General features: G+C 43.2%; 1 protein-coding gene across 1 annotated transcript in view; it reads left to right on the top strand.

Annotated features, from left to right (window-relative positions):
- The window catches only part of trpa1b (transient receptor potential cation channel, subfamily A, member 1b), a 99731-nt gene that overhangs the window by 48169 nt on the left and 29008 nt on the right, over positions 1-22554 (top strand). The window contains exons 18-21 of the mRNA XM_080193532.1: positions 3142-3212; positions 11210-11378; positions 17136-17225; positions 22118-22287. Of these exons, the coding sequence (XP_080049658.1) occupies positions 3142-3212; positions 11210-11378; positions 17136-17225; positions 22118-22287 (500 nt within the window). The remainder of the gene's footprint in view (positions 1-3141; positions 3213-11209; positions 11379-17135; positions 17226-22117; positions 22288-22554) is intronic.

Raw genomic sequence — 22554 nt, forward strand, 5'->3', positions numbered from 1 at the left:
AATATTATAACCAATGGATTCACCATTTCCACTACCACTTCCTTTAAGACCCTAGAATGTAGGCCATCAGGCCTTAAGGACTTGCCTGCCTTCAACCCTAATAGTTTGCTCAGCACTTTTTTGCTATTGATGACGATGATTGTTCTACATTCCTTCCTTTGCATTACATGTTACTAATGGGATGGTACTAGTGTCCTCCACTGTGATAACTGAGGCAAAATAGTATCTCCACTATTTCTGTGTTCCCCATCATTAACTCCCCAGTCTCATCCTCCAACATTCACTTTAGCTACTCTTTTCCTCTTATGGAAGCTTTTGCTGTCCATTTTAGAATTTTGCACTAGTTTCCTTTCACAATTTACCTTTGCTCTTTTTATTACATTTTCAGTAGCCCTTTGTTGATCTTTAAAAGTTTCCCAATCTTCCAATACGCCACTGGCCTTTGCAATATGTTACACCTTAATTTTTGTCTCTATGTTGTCTTTAACATTTTTGCTTAGCCATGGATTTCTTTTCCTCTCTTGCAGTCGTTTTTCCTCTCTGCAGTATATTTTAATTGGAATGACTTGAATATCTCCTTAAACACTGCTCATCAACTGTTATACCTTTTAGTTTTCTTGTGCAGTCCCCTAAGACCAAATCTGCCCTCATGCCAATGTAATTAGTTTTGCTTAACTCCAGAATGCTAGTGTGGGACTCCAATTTCACACCCTCAAACTGAATTAGAAATTTTAGCATTATTTTTGTAAATTAATCAATCCTTGAAAAGCCTGCTCACTGGTTGGTTCCAAAACACATTGCTCCTAGAAATAATCCCTAATAAATTCAATGAACTCTCCATCAAGGCTATCCTTGCCAATTTGATTAATCCAGCCTATGTGCATATTGAAATCACCCATGGTTATCGCATTCCCTTTTTACAAGCCCCCAATATTTTCTGATTAATAATGTGTCCACTGCAAAACTACTGCTTGTGGACCTATAGATCACTCCCACCAGGGATTTCTTTCCCTTGCTATTTCTTATTTTGGTGCAAACTCAATCCATTTCTTAATCTCCAGTGTTTATGTGATTTCTCATAACAGCCCTGGTCCCTTTCTTGACAAACAAAACTACGTCACCTCCTTTTCCTTCCTATCTATCCTTCCAAAATAATGTTGCCCCCTTTTATATTCAATTCCCAAATTTTGTTTCCCTGCAACCATGTAGCAATAATTGTCACCAAATCATACCCATTTTTCCCTACTTGTGCTGTTAACTCATCAATTTTATTCAAGAGCTTCGTGCATTCAGTTATAAAGCCTTAAGGTTTGGGATGATTTCTTTGTGTAATATATTGGGGAGAGGGGGTGGTGCAGATACAGATGCAATTTTCCCCCCCAAAAAATAAGTGCCCATCAGACGAGGAGACAGGACTTTTTCTCACCTTTTTTTTTGGCCGAGCTAAGGAGAATGAATCTCCAGAACTCTGTGCATCTGATTCCCTGCAGTGGGGTTGGAGACTATTACCACCTGGGAGGCTGAAGCAGCGTAATGAGTGGGCCACTGCACATGCAATGATCTATCAGTGGAGATATCGGTGCATGCGCACTGGCCTCCTGATCGCCGGCCACCTAACTGCTGCCAGCCCAATTTTCTTTTTCTTCCCTTGTCTGCGCCCAATTGCTCTCCTTCCTCCCAACTCCACCGATCCCTAATGCAGCATGTGCGACTAGGCCCTGTCCCCTTGGCATTGCTCAGTGCCAAGTGGGCAGTGCCAGGGAGTCAGGCTGGCACTGCCCAAGGGGCACACTCCTCCTACTCCCGAGCACCCCGGAGGACCTAGAACATTGAACCCTACAGTGCAGAAAGAAGCCCTTAGGCCCATCGAGTCTGCACCAAACACAATCCCACCCAGGCCCTACCCCCATATCCCTATATATTATACCCCCTAATCCCTCTAACTTATGCATCCCTGGACACTAAGGGGCAATTTCTTAGCATGGCCAATCAACCTAACCTGCACATCTTTGGACTGTGGGAGGAAACTGGAATACCCAGAGGGAGCCCACGCAGACACAAGGAGAATCTGCAGGCTCCACACAGACAGTGATCCGAGCCGGGAATCGAACCCAGGACTCTGGAGCTGTGAAGCAGCAGTGTTAACTACTGTGCAGCCCTCAATGGCTTCTGACCCTACCAGTGGGATGATCATGCCTGGTCCTTATTGATGGGACCAGCTTTAATCCCCGCTAGTGGAAACATCTCCTGATGGGGTGAGAAACATTAGCGAGCCGGGAGAATACTGTACCACATCAATTTCCATATTGTCAAATGTCTATTTTTGTATTGTAATCAGCCTTGCACTGATTTCTAGCCTGGAACTGATTTACATCAAAAGAAATGGCCATGATTGGTCTCCTAGAGTTGCAAATCCTGCTCTGAGCCCTCTGGTGATATTTCCCTTGAGCAGAACGGGAGAATCACCCCATGATATTCACTTGTTCTGATCCTTTCTTTTATCTTCTGATAACAATCGGCCTCATCGCCAACCTGCACTCCTAGGTTCTCCTTTAACTTTGACTTTTTAATTTTCCATGCAGTTGAACCCTCACCCCTACATTATTTAGTTAAAACTCCTATTTAAAGCGAATACATCAACAGGCCTTGCAATTTGCAGTCCAGCTCCACCTCCATTTCTGATGTTGGGGGGCCTAAAAATTCAGTCACTGATGTTGAAACCAAACTTCTCTACAGCATTGCTACATTGCTTCACCTGGAACAGATCATACCAGAATGTGACAGCTGCTACAGTGAGCCAACGATCCTCTCAGGTAAAGCTGGAGACTGTACCAAACCTCCACTTACCTAGATGTTTCAATGGTGCAAAAAAGTCCAATTTTTCTTTCACCATGTCATCATTGAAAATCAGTTCTAAATGTAACTGTTACATATATAATTGTGCAGAGTTCAAGCACAGCATGTCAGTTTTATCTTATAAATCATCTAAGTAAATCCTTTACATCTTTCATGGCAAAGATGAATCATAGAGGATAATTCCAAAGGTTCATCTAATCATTTAAACAGTCATTTGGTAACTGTTGTTTATTTATTTTTAATTTTAAATTTGATTGTATCAAGGTGTTTCTGTTTTATTTTTAGGCAATGATGCGCTTCAATCGAGCAGAACTTTTGAACCATCCAGTTTGTACGCAGTTTCTTAAAATGAAATGGTACGTAGGGAGTTGGATTATGAATATATTATCAAGATGTCTTGATATAATTCTTTAACATATATGGAAGGGAGATTCTCAACTGAAGTGTAAAGCTATTATTAATGCAAAATTCTGAACTTGTATACATTATTCATACATTATGGCATGTTAGCCTTTAATTGCAAAAATTAGACAGGGCTCTGGCATAACTGATAAACCGAACCTTTACAGCTGGGTCATAGTGAGAACAGTAACAAAGGGGTGGTGGGGTGGAGCAGGGGGAATTCTTCCAGAAGAATTCTAAGTTTTGAATTTGCATAAAAACTAGAGTAAATCCCAATGTTTTCTTCAGTGGGAGTTTAAAAAAGAATCTCCCACACTTTGTGCCTCAGCATAAATCCCATTGAAAATCAGTAAGCAGGGCCTATTCCTGCTAGAAAGGCTGGCAGCATAGCTCTGAGTGGGCAACTGTGCATGTGGCAGTCTGTCAGCGGCTGGATCCCCGCAAGTGGAGAGCTACTGTGTAAATCCCGCAAGAGTGAATCACTCCTGGTGGGGCAGAGATGCTAGTGGGCTCAGATTTCTGTCCTGGGCTTGCTAATGGCATGGAGATGGTATGTAAATTCACAGAGAAGCTTAGGAACTGAAGTCTTGAAAGAAACCAGTGGTGAGTAGATTTTCTCAGACTACACAATATGTTAAATGATGTGCACAGAGTAAACCCAAAATATTACTTTAATACTTTCAAAAAGATTAGGAGCTGATGAAACAAGTCCATTTAAACATGATATGAGAACAGGTCTCTTCATGTAAGGAAAATTCATGTTTAAAATAAATTCACATCCAGGATATACAAAAATCATTGGAGATATTCATGACAAAGCTAATGCTAAAATGATCGAATGGGATACAGAAGGAACAAAATACCCCAAAGGATTTAAAAAATAATGACATAATTCTCATCACTGTTGTAATGTAGGAAATGCTGCAGCCTAACTGCACATATTAAAGTTCCATGAAAAGAAATCGAGCAAATCACATAATACTGATTGTTGTAGGTTAAATGTTGCCCAGAATACTGGGTAAGCACCCTTATTCTTTTTATATCCAGCTGAGAGGGCAAGTAGAGCCTTGGTTTAAGTTGAGATCCAAAAGACAATGGATGGGATTTTCTGGCTCTGCTCACTCCAGAATGAAAAATCCCACTTGAGGTCAATGGATCTTTGCATGGTCTGCCCCCTGCCTGCTATGATTCCCAAGGCGGAGAGGAAGAGAAGATTCCACTGAAGATTTTTCTCAGTGCGGAACTCCCTCAGTGGTGAAGTGTCAGCCTGGATCACACAAATACAAGCCCCTGAAGTGGGTCTTAAACCAATGATCTTCACCACTGAAAAGTGCTACCACTGAACCACAAGTGACTGATTTACAATAGTCCTACTACAGTGGTGTGCCTAAAGTTGTGCACAGTATTTTAATTTTGTCCAGTTTTATGTTCACTTCCATGCTTTTATATTCAATACTGATAGAAAGAACTTATTAATCCATTTGCCCAATTTATATTTTTTTCTACTCTAATTCTCTTCTTAAATATATCTTCATTTCTGGACTCCTGGAATTTTCCTTTATTCTTCATTCTTAATTCCTTTATTCAATCAAGGATTTCATTATTGGAACAATTTTCCACGCACTATTTTTTCCATACACTATTTTTTCCAAAGTGTACTACTATGCACTCATTTTACTTAAACTTGCATTTGTCACATATGCTACCAATTTCCTGGACTGCCTTATACCCTGCAATTTCCTGCAATTTTGCTCAGTTTACTATGCCAGTTCGGTATCATCGGCGAATGTTGGCATTACATTTTCTATGCTTATGCCCAAATCACTCATGTAAAGCAAAGTTATCTTAATCAGTTCATCAGTTAAACTACTCATTATATCTAGTCTGCGAAATAGTGCTTTAGTGCTACTCAATTTCTGAACATGCCCTGGTGACAGAATTCTCTGATATGCATTGGTAGTGGACAAGATTTGTCACTGTAAGCATGTACTCAGAAAATTATATTGTTGTCCTCTTCTTTCCATCCTTTACCTATCACATTGTCTATAAACTGTCATTTTATCTTTAATAATGCAGGAAATATAACAGTTTCTAACAAGGTGCCCACTTAACATATATGCTTGATACTTGCTTTGAGCAATACATTATTATTAAATCAGTTAAAGCTGGCATGTCTTTATAAATTAACATGCTAAATATTTAATATGCGCAAATGCTTAACAAGAACATAATGGATCAGATCTTGTTGGACATGTATCCCCCCCATTAATTTTTATTTTCTGTACCTTTCACTCAAACCAGTCTTACACAATAACTTGCGGGCAAGACGAGTTGATTACAGTGGCAAGGGCACTGTGGAATCTGGGACCTTACTGAATCAACAGTGTAACTCATACAAACATATAAAGAGCAGCATGAGTAGGCCACTTGGCCCCTGGAGCTTACACCACCATTCAATAAGAGTAATTATAGAACACATAAGAACAACAACAAAAAATAATGTATCAATGCAATTCAACAGTTGAGAAAAAGACTTACAAAAATGAGGGCTGATTCTTACCAAAACAATGGCAGCTCTGAACATTACCTGGATAAACCCCCTCTCCCCCAGCAGCCCACCATGAAGGTCAAGTGCTACCCTGATCAGAGCTGGTCCCTTCTCCTCCTTCCCCTCACAATCTGAACCATCACCCACTCCCCTTCCTCCACACAACCATTGATGACACCCTCAGTGCCCCAGACCCTCTGTCCACTCCAAGCCACTGCCATTTATAAATCCCCCCTGAGGTTCATGCCTGTGTGAACCTATTGTATACCTCACTGACATCAATATATGGTGGGATGTCAATATCTGGCAGGGGGGCGGGGGTGGGGGGTAGGTTTATATTTAAATATGTTAAAATCAGTGCAAAGCAGGTTCACACTGGCTATGGGGATGAACTTGCTGATGCCGCTGGTGAACTGTAACTTGCGGATCTTGAACTCCTGCTGGCATTCACATGGATGGTGAACCCCAGGCTCAAGGTTGCCCCTTAAGAAAGAAGGCTATTTCGATTTGAGTAAAGTCACATCAGGTAGAGACAGGAAAATAAAAAGAGGAAAAGTGAGGTTGGATTTAGTGAGAAAGAAAAAAACAGCCAGAAAGGAAAAGCAATAAAAAGCTATAAACATTTAAAATTTGATATTTCTGCAATCTCCAAGAGCAACTTACCATCTGAAGGAAACAATTCCCACAGTTTAAATTCTTTAATTCCTGGGCCAGAGAAATTGTTTGCCATTGCATTAACAATCATCACATTGTTAAAATGGTATTTGGAGTTGATGGGTGGAATTTTGAGATTTTTTTCTAAATGTTGAGCTAGCATGAAAACAAAGTTCCTGATGTGCTTTCGGGTGAGTTTTCACATGAATCTTATGCACTCGGTCTTTGAAAAAGTGGGCTAGCCAATCCCTAGCTACCAGAGGATGTAGGTGGGGCTTAATTGGCCAGATAGCCAGCAGCTCAGATGGGGGCCACAAACTTCGCATGCACAGATAAAGCACAAAAACAGCAGCTCTCCTCACAGAACACCCCCAGGCCAGATACAGCCTCCATCTCTCCTCCCACCGACATTGGGACCACCCCCTCCAACATTACTGACACCCTTACCCCATCCCACCCCACCAAGCCCCCTTACACATGGCCCTCTCATCACCCCCTTTTTGGTCCTGATGACTGACTGACTGACTGACATGACTCTCTCTCTCTCCCTTGCCCCCGCTCATCACAGAACCTGCCCCCCCCCCCCCCCTCCATCAGCACACGCCTTTAAGTACTGACTTGGCTTCCCCTCCATGAATCACCATAGAATCCCTACAGTGCAGAAAGAAGCCTGCACTGACAACAATACCACCTAGGTCTAATCCCCATAACCCCACATATCTACCCTCCTAATCCCCCTGACACTAAGGGGCAATTTATCATGGACAATCAACCTAACTTGCACATCTTTGGACTGTGGGAGAAAACCGGAGCACCCGGAGGAAACCCATGCAGACGCGGGGAGAATGTGCAAACTGCACACAGATTGTGACCCAACTCGAACTTGGTTCCTTGGCACTGAGGCAGCAGTGCTAACCACTGTGCCACCATGCCACCCAGTAACAAGGTTACATGGTAATATGTCAAACTATATTAAACTCACTAGAATGCTCTAACAGGTGCATGACTCGTCCTAACAAGGGAAAACTCTGTTTAAAAACTCCAAGGATGGGACAGACAGGCAGGCAATGCTGGAAGAAATGGCCACCAGGAAGACAGCTCCCTGTTTTTCAGATGCTGATCTGGCTAGGTTGCTGGAGGTGGTGGAGGCAAGGCAGGACAGGACACCCTCTTTCCCGCTCCCCCTCCCCCAAGCCCTATGCACTGTTCCACTATTGAATGGGTGGCAATGTGGGCCTCATTATTTGGGTCTCCGCCTCATGGTCAGGCTTCCGCACAGGCTTCATCAGCCAAGTCTGAATGGGTACCCCATGTCCCCCATGAGCCATCACTGCACCCTGGACTCCTCAAAGACCATGATGTGGAGATGCTGGCGTTGGACTGGGGTAGACACAGTAGGATGTCTCACAACACCAGGTTAAAGTTCAACCAGTTTATTTGATAGTAAACCCACAAGCTTTTGGGGTTTGCCCCTTTGTCACGTGAGCGGAGAGTTCTGTCTCAAACAGGCACACAGTTTACAGATTACTGATTGGAATGCGAGTCTTTACAGCTAACTTGCTATTCGAGTCTTAAAGATGCAGACAATGTGAGTGGAGATAGTATTAGGCATAGGTTAAAGAGATGTGTATTGTCTCCAGACAGGATAGTAAGTGAGATTGTCTGTAGGGGATGGCTTCACGAGCCCTCCGTATACATAGGATCTGCTCAGATGAGGAGGATCACGACAGACACCTCCAGATGCTGAAAGATGCCCTCAAGAACAGGATATGGCGCTCAACTCATTGATCGACAGTTCCAACGCGCCACAGCAAAAAACCGCGCTGACCTCCTCGAAGACAAACACGGGACACAGCGGACAGAGTACCCTTCGTCATCCAGTACTTTCCCAGAACAGAGAAGCTACGACATCTTCTCCGGAATCTTCAACATATTATTGATGAAGATGAACATCTCGCCAGGGCCATCCCCACACCCCCACTTCTTGCCTTCAAACAACCACACAACCTCAAACAGACCATTGTTCGCAGCAAACTACCCAGCCTTCAGGAGAACAGTGACCACAACACCACACAATCCTGCCACAGCAACCTCTGCAAAACATGCCAGATCATCGACATGGATGACATCATCTCACGTGAGAACACCATCCACCAGGTACACGGCACATACTCTTGCAACTTGGCCAACGTTGTCTACCTAATACGCTGCAGGAAAGGATGTCCTGAAGCATGGTTCATTGGGGAAACCATGCCGACACTACGACAGCGGATGAATGAACATCGCTCGACAATCACCAGGCAAGACTGTTCCTTCCTGTTGGCGATCATGGGCCGGTCATGGGCATACAGCCTCTGATCTTTGGGTAAGCGTTCTCCAAGGTGGCCTTCATGACACACAGTGCAGAGTCGCTGAGTGGAGACTGATAGCCGAGTTTCACACATATGAGGACGGCCTCAACCTGGATCTTGGGTTCATGTTGCACTATCTGTAACCCCCATGATTTGCCTGAACTTGTAAAATCTCACTTACTGTCCTGTCTGGAGACAATACACATCTGTTTAACCTATGCCTAATGCTCTTTTCACTCACATTGTCGGCATCTTTAAGACTTGAACAGCAGGTCAGCTGTAAAGACTCGCATTCTAATCAGTATTCTGTAAACTGTGTGTGCATCTTATATGCTCTGTTTGAGACCAGAACTCTCCACTCAAGTGACGAAGGGGCAAACCCCGAAAGCTTGTGGGTTTACTATCAAATAAACTGGTTGGACTTTAACTTAGTGTTGTGAGACTTCTTACTCCTCAAAGACCTTCAGACATCGGAAAATCTCCATATAATACTGCCATGCACATTGCTGGGGTGTTTGGCGTACACGTACATGCAGCAATCAAAAGAACAGCAAGATCAGTAGGTTGCTTTGCAAAAGCCATCTTGTCAATCTGAAGGGTGGGTAGGGGGTGGAATTTGGGGAACGGAAGAGACAGATGGAGAAGTTAAAGAACTCTGCTCACCCCCAGCCCAGCAATATACACGCCTCATATGCCCCTCCCTCCCACAGAACCACAGCAACACACACACGTTAAATCCTTCCCCATAGACCCTCAGCAACACACATTTCTCATACCCTCCCCACAGATGCCCAGCAACACACATTCCCCATATCTCCCAACTCTCCCCCACAGACCCAGAATGTCAACACAGCCCTTCCCATTTCTCCAACCACCCCCTGCCTCTGCTGACAAACACACCCCCAGAATCCATGCAGTAGAGGCCACAGACAGCGCTGCTTGACAAATCCTGTGGCTGCAGCACTGCCACTTCAGAGAGTTTGCAGCCCATCCCCCACCAGCAACAGTGCTTGCTGCTACCCCACTCGGACCCAGAGTCAGCACTCAGACTCGAGATCAGTGCTAAGACCTGAGTCTGTCTTGAGAGGCTGAAGTCAGACGCCCTGAAAAACAATACCCTGCCTACCCAACTCAAAATGCAACATGGTTGCCTGAAACACCCATTTCCCCCCCACAACCAAACAGCACAGAGCAGTTTGAATGTTGAGAGTTATCTCCTCACTCACACTCACTGCTCTAGTGTCTGAATGCAACTTTTATACATGAGGTGTTTTCTGACCAATCCAACTGCAGTGAATGAGGTGGTCCAGGCAGGTGAGCTGAGACGATTGGGAGTGAAACTTGCTAATGACATTGTGATGAATGCAAAAAAATGCAAACTGACATTTCTCCTATTTTGGGTCAGGTCCCAATCGTGCCGATTTTGTTTTTCCCTGGTAAAATGGGAATGGACGTGAAAACAGGCACCATTCATGCTAGTCACATCTTGCCTGATTTTGATTTTTTTTTCCTGCCGCAAAGCAGGTGCATTGAGGTCAGAAAATTCCACCCAGAGATTTACAGCATGGAAACAGGCCCTTCAGCCCAATTGGTCCATGCCGCCCTGTTTTTACCATTAAGTTATTCCGAATTGCCCATGTTTGACCCATTACCCTCTACATCAGTCTTACTCAGGTAACTGTCTAAATGCATTTTAAAAGTCAAAATTGTACACGCCTCCACTACTGCCTCTGACAGCTCGTTCCAGCCACTCACACCCTTTGAACCTTTTCGTATCTGTCCCCTAATTTTACTCTATCTTTGGGAAAAGATGTTGACTATCTATCAATGCCCCTTATTATTTTATAGACCTCTATATGATCACCCCTAAGCCACCATACTTAACTGTATTCATTGCCAGATTTAACTTTCTGTGAAAGTTTAATGGACAATTAATATGCAAATAATGGAGAGGCTAAGGATTGAGTGCAGTTTGTGCAAAAGCAAATGGTAGAGTGATAATAAGAATATTTTGGAGATTCACAAAACATTGGATAGCCTTCTATCTTCTGAACTTGCTGGCTGTTTAACACATTAGTAACAAGAAAGATACCTTGCTAACAGATTGTTATTTTTCCAATAATTTCTGGTATTTCATGTTACTCTGCTGATAGCGCCAGTATCATTAAAACTGATCTTTTCACAGTTTTGATTTCCTTTTGATGACCATTATTGTCTGGTTGCAAAGCGATTTACAAATATAATAGTAGTGCAATTTTTCATGAATGTACATAAATGTTATCCAGTAAATCTTCATTTAAGTGTAGGCATAGAAAAGTGAAAGGACAGTTTTTTTTTGTTTTTTGTAGTTAGTTTTGTTATTTACAAAAGACTCATGAATTTGACTTTTTTTTAATAGGCAGGCATATGGACTTAGAGCACATATCGTTAATATGGCTCTCTATTCGGTTTTACTTCTACCATTAACATTCCTCATTATTGTTTCACGAGGACATGCTTTTGATGATGAAGCACCGACTTCCGTCAATTTTACTCAAACAGTGATAGAACCTTGGAAGAAATATCAGGTGTGTTCATGGGAAAGCCTTTCTTTCTATCTTTCAAGATAGGAATTGTTAATGTATTATCTCATTTTTGCCCTGGTCCTGATGAGCCAGGTATCTTACACAATTAATAAAAATCTACGTATTTTGTTCAGCGTATTCTGTATTTTCTTCACTGCATCTTTGATTCAACAGCCCCTCCAAGTTTAGTATTATCTTCAAATTTACATTGACATCCAGGTTATTTATGTGAATTAGAATGAACATGATCCCAGCTTGAAGCATCCAACTTAATTCTTCCTCCCACTTAATATTTTTCTAATAAGTAGATGTTGTAGCAGGTTATTATCTTATGAGTAAATCTCAAATTTATTACCAATGACCAATTCCATTATTTTACGTGGCATGAAATTGAGACCAATGGGTTTGTAGTAGCCTGAGACTATTTTGTCACTATTTCTGATTGTGAGCACCAAGTCTGCCTATTCCAAAGTGCAGATTACCTCTTCTCTTTTCATTGACTTTTTTAAAATGGTCATCAATTCCTTACTAACGTCCTTTTCTTTCAGCATATTGTAATAACTATCATTTGAATGTGTAATCAGCACTTCATTTAAGAAAAATATTATCCGATTTTCTATCTTCCGTTTCTGAAAACAGCTTTGATTAGTACAAGCAGAAGACCACTGAGATCAGATTTTGCCCCCTCCCATCTATCATGTAAAGGAAAACTGGATGGCTAACAGTATTAGATCAGCTTCTAATCAGTATTAGAAGCTGATCTAATACTGTTAGCATTTTGTTCACGTGAATGCTTCACACTGGAATGAGTTTGCATTGGAACTGCCTGCTGATATCTTGGCCAAGTTACCATTCGTATGATTGAGCCTAAACAGAGAGTAGGCATCAGAGCTATGGATGATTCTACCATTATCTGACCTCTGACATATTTTCCAGAAAGAATCATTGGATAGCAGATAGGAAAGGAATCTTGGATGATTTCTCCCCGTCTAGTCAATTAAAGCATTGACACACTGGGATCACATAAATTGGAATCTCATATTTCCTACATCAATCAGATTTAGTTCCAGGTTAAGAAATGTATTTTACTAGTATAAGAGCAATATCAGTTCCACCTTCTAAAGTCACCACATATTGTGTAGCGTTTTAATGATTAAGGCCATCTATGACAGAGTATATTGGTGTCACTCTGAAAACCATATAGGACAAACCATGTGAAAGAAATAATTGAGCCTCATTATTTCATTTTAGTAATGTTCTCTGTGCCTTTCATGGACTGGTGAGTTGGCTTATTTGTTCAAATCAAGTTTGCAGTGCGATGAGATGCATTTGGCAATCATCTATGCCATGGAGGTTCTCTTGAGTACACCTCCAGAGGTTGCTGCCTCTGCCTCCATCACTGGACCCTGCTTCACACATGGTTCCTCAGTGAGAGGACTGAAAGAGGCTGAGGATAATGAGGTTGCACCATAATGGGGGCATCCTTGCTCTCCTCCTTGACGTTCTTAGCCCTTGTTGGGTGTGGTGGATGCTTGGCAGAAGACACCAATTGGGTTGGAACTAGCACCCTCTCCAAAGATTTCTACACTAACAACACTGACTCCTCTGTGTGACCCAGCTTCTCGCCGACTCCTTGGATGTCAGCACCTGCTTCCTACACTGATGAATAAGCAGCATCACTTGATGTGACATGCTCAGATATTACCATTGGACATGCCCTGGAGGCTAACATTGGGATCTGCACATGGCGAGTCACCAAGAAAATGTAGGCTGCAGTCAGACCAGAAGAAACAAATGGTTCAGTTGCCAACCACTGGAGGATGAGGTCACAGATGTTCTGTTTTAGTGGATTTAGATGATGATTTTGATGGGGTAATATTGAAGTAAACACTGATGAGGATAACACTGAGACAATTGATGCATTGGGTGTCCTGCAAGACTGTCTTCTTCACTGCCAAGGAGAATCGAGGAGTCTGGATCCAGAGAGAGTAGAGCTTTCCCTCTCCACAGCCTCTCTTCTCTGCCCCTGTTGTGTTGTAGATTCAGAGGCACTGCTGCCCAAAGCTTGATGTAGCATTTAGTTGAACAAGTCTCCAAATCCTGTGAGGATGCAGCAACACTCTCTCCCAAATCCAGCAACTTACTACAACACCTCCAAAAACATTCCACAGCATATCCAGAGACTTTGCAATAGCAGAAGTTACTGTGAATCACCTGATCTGCAAGTTGGGTGACTGGCTCTTTTAATAAATTTAATGCTGATGTCTGCATGTCCTTTGCTGAGTGACAAGTGAATACATTGAGTGGGTCTGTGTGGTCCAAGTCTGCAAATCGTGCATCAACCCAGCCAGTACAGCTTTTCAACAACCTGATCTTCCAATTGGAAAATTTCTGGTGCAAGTATGACGTGCTGCACAAAAAGCAGACAGAGATAAGTGTGTCTTGCCTGGAGAACCTCTGCCTTTTCTTGCACCCTCTATCTCTTAAAAAGCAGGGTAAGGTGCACGGACTGAGTAGAATTTTCTGTTCTGGAGACGAAGTGTGGTGGCAGGTGGGATAATCAGTGTGACTCCTGCTGGGTAGCAGGGTGGGTACCCTGCCAGATTATCTGCTTTTCAACTCATTATTTATGCATCAACAAACATCTCATTGATCCTGATGACAGGATCCTGATGACTGGGAATTACCCACCCTGTCTCGACGTCATCGGTTTGAAGGTCTGGGTGCCAATTAATTCATACTCTGCAAACAGGACCTGATGAGACAAGTGATAGCCCTCTGAAGAAACAAGCCCACCACCCGCAAGTTCAGTGACAGTTTTCTATTGCAGAGATGGCAGCAAGGGATCCATTAACATCACCATCCCACCTTGGGAAGTCAGCACATGTGGGCCATTGATATGCAGGAAGAGGATGAATGATCACATCCCCTCTGCCAGGGCAAGTCAACCTTCTCCTCACTCCTACCTCTCATCTCATAAGGCCACCAAGTATTCAAAGGATTACAGTCCACAGGGATCTCACTCACTACCAGTAGAAAAGATCACTGATTGTCTCACAGCCATCTGAAAGCCATCTTTAACATTCCAACAGTATGTTCAATTGAGGACTGTTTGCAAAATGGACCTCTCCTCTGAAGCAATCTATGGCCACCAACTGCATGCCTTTCATGGGTGCTGTTTATCACTGAGTCAATCCTGAATATTTGATTTGATTTATTATTGTCACATATTTTCACATATTGTGAAAAGTATTGTTTCTTGTGTGCTAAAATGACAAAACATACCATTCATTGAGAAACAAACGAGTGCAAAATGTAGTGTTCGTAGCTAGGGTGTAGAGAAAGATCAACTTAATACACGGTAAGTCTATTCAAAAGTCTGACAGTAGAGGGAAGAAGCTGTTCTTGAGTCGGTTGGTATGTGACATCAGACTTCTGTATCTTTTTCCCAAAGGAAGAAGGTGGAAGAGAGAATGTCCGGGATGCATTGGGGTCCTTAATTATGCTGGCTGCTTTGCTGAGGCAGTGGGAAATGTAGACTGAGTCAATAGATGAGAGGCTGGTTTGCTTGATGAATTGGGCTATATTTACAACGTTTTGTAGTTCCTTGCAGTCTTGGGCAGATCAGGAGCCATACTAAACTGTGATAGAATCAGAAGAATGCTTTCAATCGTGCATCTGTAAAAGTTGGTGAGAGTCATAGCTGACATGCCAAATTTCCTTAGTTTTCTGAGAAAGTAGAGGTGTTGGTGGGCTTTCTTAACTATAGTGTTGGCATGGGGGGAACCAGGGCAGGTTGTTGGTGATCTGGACAGGTAAAAACTTGAAGCTAAAACTAAAAATTTGAATACATTGAGCCTTCAAAGATTTGTGAGTGACTTAAGATATAAGAGTCATGAAAATCCCTAGATTATGTTGCTTAGACCTGCAGAATTTTTTTTGGATCCCAGATCGGGGAAGGTGATGTTCTAGTGGTATTATTGCTAGACTATTAATCAAGAAACTCAACTAATGTTCTGGGTGACCCAGGTTTGAATCCCAGCATGGCAGATGGTGGAATTTGAATTTAATATATTTAAAAAATCTGGAATTAAGAATCTACTGATGACCATGAAACCATTGTCAATTGTTGGAAAAACCCATCTGGTTCATTCATGTCCTTTTAGGGAAGGAAATCTGCTCTCCTTACCTGATCTAGCCTACATGTGACTTCAGAGCCCCAACAATGTGGTTGACTCTCAACTGCCCTCTGAAATGGCCTAGTGAACCAATCGAGGGTGACTAGGGATGGGCAATAAATGCTAGCCAGTCAGCGATGCCCATGTCCCACAAATGAATGAGAAAAAGTAAAGCTGCATGTTGAGAGAGTGGAAACCTTTTCTATTGATAAATCTTGCTGACCAGTGGCAGGGAGTTCTTAAGACAACATTTGTACAACCAATAGTACTCTGCACCTGTGGGAGGGAACCTGTAGGTTGCTGCAAATTTCACTGCTCCTCCAGTCTGGTTGACTTCATGCATGGAACACTAGAGGTAATTGTGCGTTATTGAAAAGGACATCAGCGACCACCCTTGAACGTTTATGAGTGGAACCCTGGAATGAGCTACTTGCAAAGATGTTGAGTGAGGTGGTCACCTTTATAGCCAGATAGCAATGAATGGCACCCCTGTAGGATCAGATCCATGCAGGAAATGTAGCAAGTATGAGTTACCACATCCCTTTTAATGAGCAAAGCATCTGTGCCACTGTTTCTTGCTCATCTCCAAGCAGAGAGGCATCTTCGGTACACCCTAGGTCACATCAAATATTCTGTGGGATTGGTGTCTCTTCCTCAGCCTCTGGGTTTTCATGTGGACCCGGTGTCCCATGTTCTTCCGGGTGATCCTTTCCTTTACCCTGCAAGACTGTGAGGGGCCCTTCTCTTCCTTAGTTGTATCAGAGCCACTAAGTAATTGATGTTTGCTGCAGCCTACATTCTGCACTCCTCTTTGTATTTCTGGAGAAAGAGATGAGGGACATGATTGGACCTTATCCTGCAATTATCACCAAGCTAGAGAGTCATTGTGAAGCCCCGTGCTGCCCACATTCCATCCTCGAGTCCTTCCTTTGTAGCTGAAGAACATTCTGAAAGATCACAAGTAGCTGGGGCTACACTCACACTCACCCCACCTGCCGCCCCCCCCCCCCCCCCCCCCCCCACCAACTCCCACACCACTCCAGGCATGATAGCATGTTTACAAAGAGGTCTGAATCTGGATGAGTATAGTCATGTGCTTTCAACCACCATCAGGCTCCTTCCTTCTGAATCGACTAAAGCTCAGCCTTACGCTAATTTAGTGACTGCAAGTATTGAAATCTGTAATTCCTGAACATCCTAGCTGCAATGTGTAGAGTAGTCTCAGTCATGTTGCACATGTAGTGCAGCTGTAAGTCCTTATTAATTTGATCATTCTGATCTTCCACGTTCCTTTGTGTGGAACTTCGGGGCATTCTCAGGCTGATTAAGACTGTCTAGTTCAGAATTTTAAATATATGCTCTTCTATGTGCCTTGGTCCTAATGTTAATCAGAATCTCTCGCAGCAGGCAAAAACCCAACAGAAACAGGTTCCAACCCAAATTTCTCCACTCTTATCCTAAATGTGGCAGAATTTCTAAACTTTCTTTAAAAAAATACATGAATACTATTCATATATGTGTCAGCTGGGATGAACATGGTATGGAAGAGTCACCTAACTTCAACTTCTGATTCCTTCCGCAGGAATCAATTTTGTATCAACTATGCACAACTGCTGTATTTGTCATGAGCATTCTTGGCATATGCAAGGAGGTTTATCAACTTTTGCAACAGGTAAGATGTGCACAAAGGAAATTTGGAGTGCATGTCTTTTCTACCTATCTGTTTCTTAGTAACGAATTTTAATGAATTAGTTGACTCTTATGGTTCAGACCAAGCTGTTGAAAATGAAAATGTATCTTGTTTCAATTGTCTTCATTAAATAAAAGTATCTCCTGTATTTTGGCTCACCATACCACTACAGGATCGTTTAATGTGACCAGATCTTATCAGCAGAAATAAGCAAGCATTGAGGTTAATTTCAGAATATTTCTGTTCCTAGAGAAAATTCTCAGAAACCAGTGGGAAATTCCTGTTTTTCTTTCTTTAATGTTCTACTTTATTTTTACATGGGCTGTGGGCATCACTGGCAAGGCTAGCATCTCTAATTGTCCTTGTTCATAGGGTAGGTAAGAGTCATCCACATCACTAATGGTCTGGAGTGATGTGTAGGCCAGATCAGGATAGAGTGGCAGATTCCCTTCTCTGAAGGACATTCATAAACTAGATTAGGTTATGATGACATCAACTTGGAATAAGACAAGACGAGCCAGGACACTAGGCCCATGGAGTTCACCCACTTGGCAGGCATGCCGCGTCTGTAGCCATGTGACTTTGTGTTCTGCCTGGCGATTTGAGGTTCATGAGCTCCCTCAATGCCCAAATTATCTGTGACCACACAATATGCATAATACAGGTATGTGCCCATTTCCTGATGAGCACCCATAACAGTTACATCTTGGGCAACTCTCAGATCCCAGCTGTTTTTTAGTGCCTGGAGTGAAGACTCCCAGGGGACATGGAGCACTCCCTCAGGAGGTGGCTGATGACACCAGTGCAGAGGCCACTAACACCTGCTGACACTTGCTATAATGAGGCTCATGCATCAATGCACGTGCTTGTCAAGCAGGTGATTGGACTGCTGAAGATGCAAATCTGCTGCCTGGACCAGTCAAGGAGAACCCTCTGGTACAGCCCAAAGAGGGCATTCATAAAACAGAGGGTTTACGGATTGGGGCAATATGGTAGCACAGTGGTTAGAGAGCGGTGTGGTAGCACAGTGGTTAGCGCTGCTGCTTCACAGCTCCAGGGACCTGGGTTTGATTCCTGGCTTGGGTCATTGTCTGTGTGGAGTTTGCACATTCTCCTCGTGGCTGCGTGGATTTCCTCCAGGTGCTCCGGTTTCCTCCCACAGTCCAAAGATCTGTGGGTTAGGTTGATTGGCCATGCTAAATATCCTGAGATGTATAGGTTTGGAGGGATTAGTGGGTAAAATATGTAGGAATATGGAGTTAGGACCTGGGTGGGATTGTGGTTGGTGCAGATTCGATGGGCCAAATGGCCTTTTTCTGTACTGTAGGGTTTCTATGATTCAGAAGGTGTCCTAAATCATTCTGGTCTGCTGTGCTCTCCACAACTTGGCGCAACAATGGGGAGACCCGGAGGAGATGGGGGAGTTCTATCTCCTTGAATGAGGAGGAGGTCAAGGAGGGTGATGAGGATCAACACATGGAGAAGGAGGCAGACCCTTAAGTAATGGCCAGAGTTTGTTTGGGCCAAAGAGCTAGGAATGCCCCTGTGGCATCTCGATTTGGGGATGACTAGCACTAACTAGGGAGTGAAGAGCTCTTCCGGCATACGGTCCAACCAAATCACTAATGTGGAGCCTCTGCCCATAAAGGTTGCCACCATCAAGAGTACCTTCCAGAGTGCTAATGGCCAAAACTGTACAGGAGATTGATGATGACTTGCTTTAGATTAGAGTGATACTTCCCTTATGCTCAGCGATTATGTCTGACTCCTGTCTAGCAGACAGCTGAATGTGTCTTGCCAATAAATGGGTATGGCATGGGGTCCAGAGAAACTGCATGAATTATCTCAGCTACTATTAATGCCTAATGGGGTTGGGGGCCAGGGATCCTGGTGTTTTTCTACAACTTATATTCAATGTGGGCAGCCTCTCAACACTTCATCAACTCTTGGCCTCCTCATCACTGGAGTAGAGTGGCAGACATGAGAAAACCTGAGTATTGATGCTGGTGGTGGGGTGAGCTTGGTGGGGACATCTGTGGGAACATGGGTATAGGACATCCTGCCTCTGGTCCACAGTATCTGCTGGCTTCCTGGCAGCCATCCTCCCAAGTGGATCTGAATAAAAGAGCTGGGGTGGCATTTAAGTCATTTTCCATTGATGAGGGAGGGCATGAGTCATAAGCATGGGGGAGCTGCAGGGAGAGATATAGTGATGCCATTCTCACACTCCAAAGGGATGAAGCGCCAATTTGTACATGGGGGTTTGTGAAGCCTGATGCCATGAAATGACAGGATGGAGAATCTGTAGGTGCACACAGTTATGTTTAAAAGAAGAGCTATATTACAATGGTGACCTTTGTCTACTGGTGCCTAGATCCACCCATGCCCACTGGGTGCCTCACATCCCTTACACTACTCACCCTACCACTATGTCCAGGTATATCCCCACGATTCACAGCTGAGCTTGAGGTGACCTGCTGCTTTCCATACCCTGTTACCTGAGGTAACCTTGGTAGTTGTCCCTTTGGGGGCTAGGACCCTGAGGGTCTGGTCCTACTTTCCAGCTACACAGGTATTGCAGTGTTGCCCTTTTGGTGTGTGGGGCTGGAAGTGTGCCACACATAGGGGGGAGAGTGTCAGATGTGCTGGACTGGCCTAGGTTCTTCTCTGAGGTGCTGGTAACTATCCTCTCCCCTTCAGATGCCAAGGGGCTCCTGTGCGCCTCCATGAGACAGAGGACAGTATGAAATCCTGAAGCTCTGCCATCCTCTAGCACGGCACTCATGGATTCCTACTGGTGCCTGAACCATGCAATTGAAGCCCCGCATGATGGCGGTCATGCCCTCAGTCATGGAGGTCATGCGCTGAACCATAGAGTTGACATCCTCTGCCATGGAATGCAGGTCCTGACCAAGGTTTCCACTGCAGATGGGGAGAGAGAGTACACAGGAGTCCTGCCAGTTCAGATGGTGAAGTCTGGCATGTCAGAGTCTTGAGTGGGAGCAAGGTGTGAGGAGCACATTAGCTACTGGGTTGAAGTTGGTGAGTTGTGGGGGAGGAGTTGGCAGAGGGGGGACACATGATAGGTGTTGGGGACCCATGAGCTGGCTGGGTGACAGATCACCATAGAGGTGTAAAGGGGTGCAGCAGCAGACATGAGCAGGCAGACTTTACCCTGGCTGCATGAAGAAAGTCATTCATTTTCTTGCAATAGTGTTGCCCCATCCTCTTCTGTAGTGAGCTGGCACTTACTAATTCTGTTACTGCCCCCCTGGTGTGGCTGGTGACCTCGGTGGGGATGCCTGTGGGAACGTGAGCATTGGACATCCTGCCTCTGGTTCATACTATCCAGGAGCTTGATTAGGGTTCCCTTAGAAAATCTTGGTGCTGGCTTCCCGGTAGCCATCCTCCTGAGTGGATTTGGAAAAAGAGCTGGGGCGGCATTTAAATGGGGCACCTTACTGATTGCAGAGCTGAAGCTGTCCAAAGTGAGTGAATCAGTGGCAGGCCACCACAGGTGTGGCATGGTTTACACGAATAGAAAAAATCTTCGAGGCACAATATTCTGTGAAATTTCCCACCACTGGCACCAACAAGATTCACATCTGTTTTCAAAGTGTCAATTCATGTGAGAAAAAATATGGTAAGATTTTGCCCAACTTGTATGCTCTCCCTCCACCTGGAAGCCATGTAGTCTCCTGGGAGTAATGAAAAACAGTTTAAAAACCAGGCCAATTAAAGGAAGAAATCTGAGAAGTTTCTATCCAACCTCTTGGGTGATTGGAACTAGATCAGAGACTACTCTGGTTGTGATTAGTTTTACACGGGAGGTGATCTCATCCCAACCAAAAATGGGTCCAGACCTTGCCTGAAGGAATTCAGAGCCTATTATATGAACAAACTGTAAACTTTTGCCATAGGCCAATTATTCTCGAAATTAAGGACCATCATCTAAGCTCACCTAGTCGCCTCTGTAACTGAGATTATGACCCTTGAACTTCCTTACTGTACTTAATTGAAGCAAACTGTCAAAGCAAGCATAATCTAACCTTTCATCTTATAAAAAATATTCCTAAATGTTGTGCTGTCTGGAGGTGTAGAGTCACATGGCCAGGATTTTTAGGATGGGAGGGTTTACAGAGCTTTACTAGAAATTACCATTAAGGGCAATTAGGGATGGTCAATAAATGTTAGCCTTGCCATTGATTATATACAAATAAAAATATGAGGTATGTTGGTAAGGACAAAGTGAAGCAGATTATTCCTCCATTCTGGTTTCTGATCAGCCCAGTGTGGCACATCTACCCTTCAGGCCTTGACCAGTTTAATCAGAGATGCGACTAACAAGTCAATCTTGGTGTAACTTCTTATAGTTCCATCCTCTCATGAACTATGATTGATATTTATTACTGTACAGTTGCTATTTATACTGATGTGTTGTTACTTTTAAAGACAGTAAATGGGGGGTTAATTTTACAGTCATTAAAATGTAAATTAAATGTTAATTTAAATTGAACCATTAATTTTATTTTAATTGGTGAGACTTTGCTAAACCTACAAAGAGAATGCAAATCTAGTCACGGAAGACAATGCAATAATGATCCTAAACAGTTTGTAAAGATACATTTTCACAGACTCCTAATGAGGAATTATCCAAAACAGATCACTAATACCTGAAAGAAGCCAAAGTATTTGTAACAGCAGCTAGATTAACAAAAAGAGTGTATTTGAAGAGCAGTACCATAGAAGGTATACAATCTTATGTTGATCAATCCCTACAGTAATTCATGAACGAATAAAATAATATTGTAACTGTTCCTCTGATTGCGTTAATTGCCACTATGCTAATCTATTTTTTCTATCTGAATAAACAGAGATGGCAATACCTGTTTGATGCAAGCAATCAGCTAGACTGGCTTATATATGTGGCATCCATTCTCTTTGTAATTCCCTGGATTTTCCATGTCAGAATTTCAATACAATGGGAATGTGGTACCTTTTGTGCATATGCCACATGGTTGAACTTTCTATTATACCTCCAAAGGTACAGTAATTAAACAATTTAACAATATTTTAATTTACTAATATTAGTATTAGTCCTTAGCAGGATGTAACAGTGGAAACTATAATCTACTTTTAACGAAGTACTTGTGTGTTAAATCTTTGAGACATCCTGTTGTGCTATAAGGAGTGCTAGTCTTTAACTGATCAGTGCTGATATAGACAGCATGCGTTTTGAACACATAGGTATGCAGCTCTTCAACATATGAGGAACTATGGGGTTGAATTCATTCTGCCCATTTCATGAGTA

The sequence above is a fragment of the Carcharhinus amblyrhynchos genome, chromosome 8 (genome assembly GCF_965287045.1).
Source record: "Carcharhinus amblyrhynchos chromosome 8, sCarAmb.v2.hapA, whole genome shotgun sequence".
NCBI classification, from domain to species: domain Eukaryota; kingdom Metazoa; phylum Chordata; class Chondrichthyes; order Carcharhiniformes; family Carcharhinidae; genus Carcharhinus; species Carcharhinus amblyrhynchos.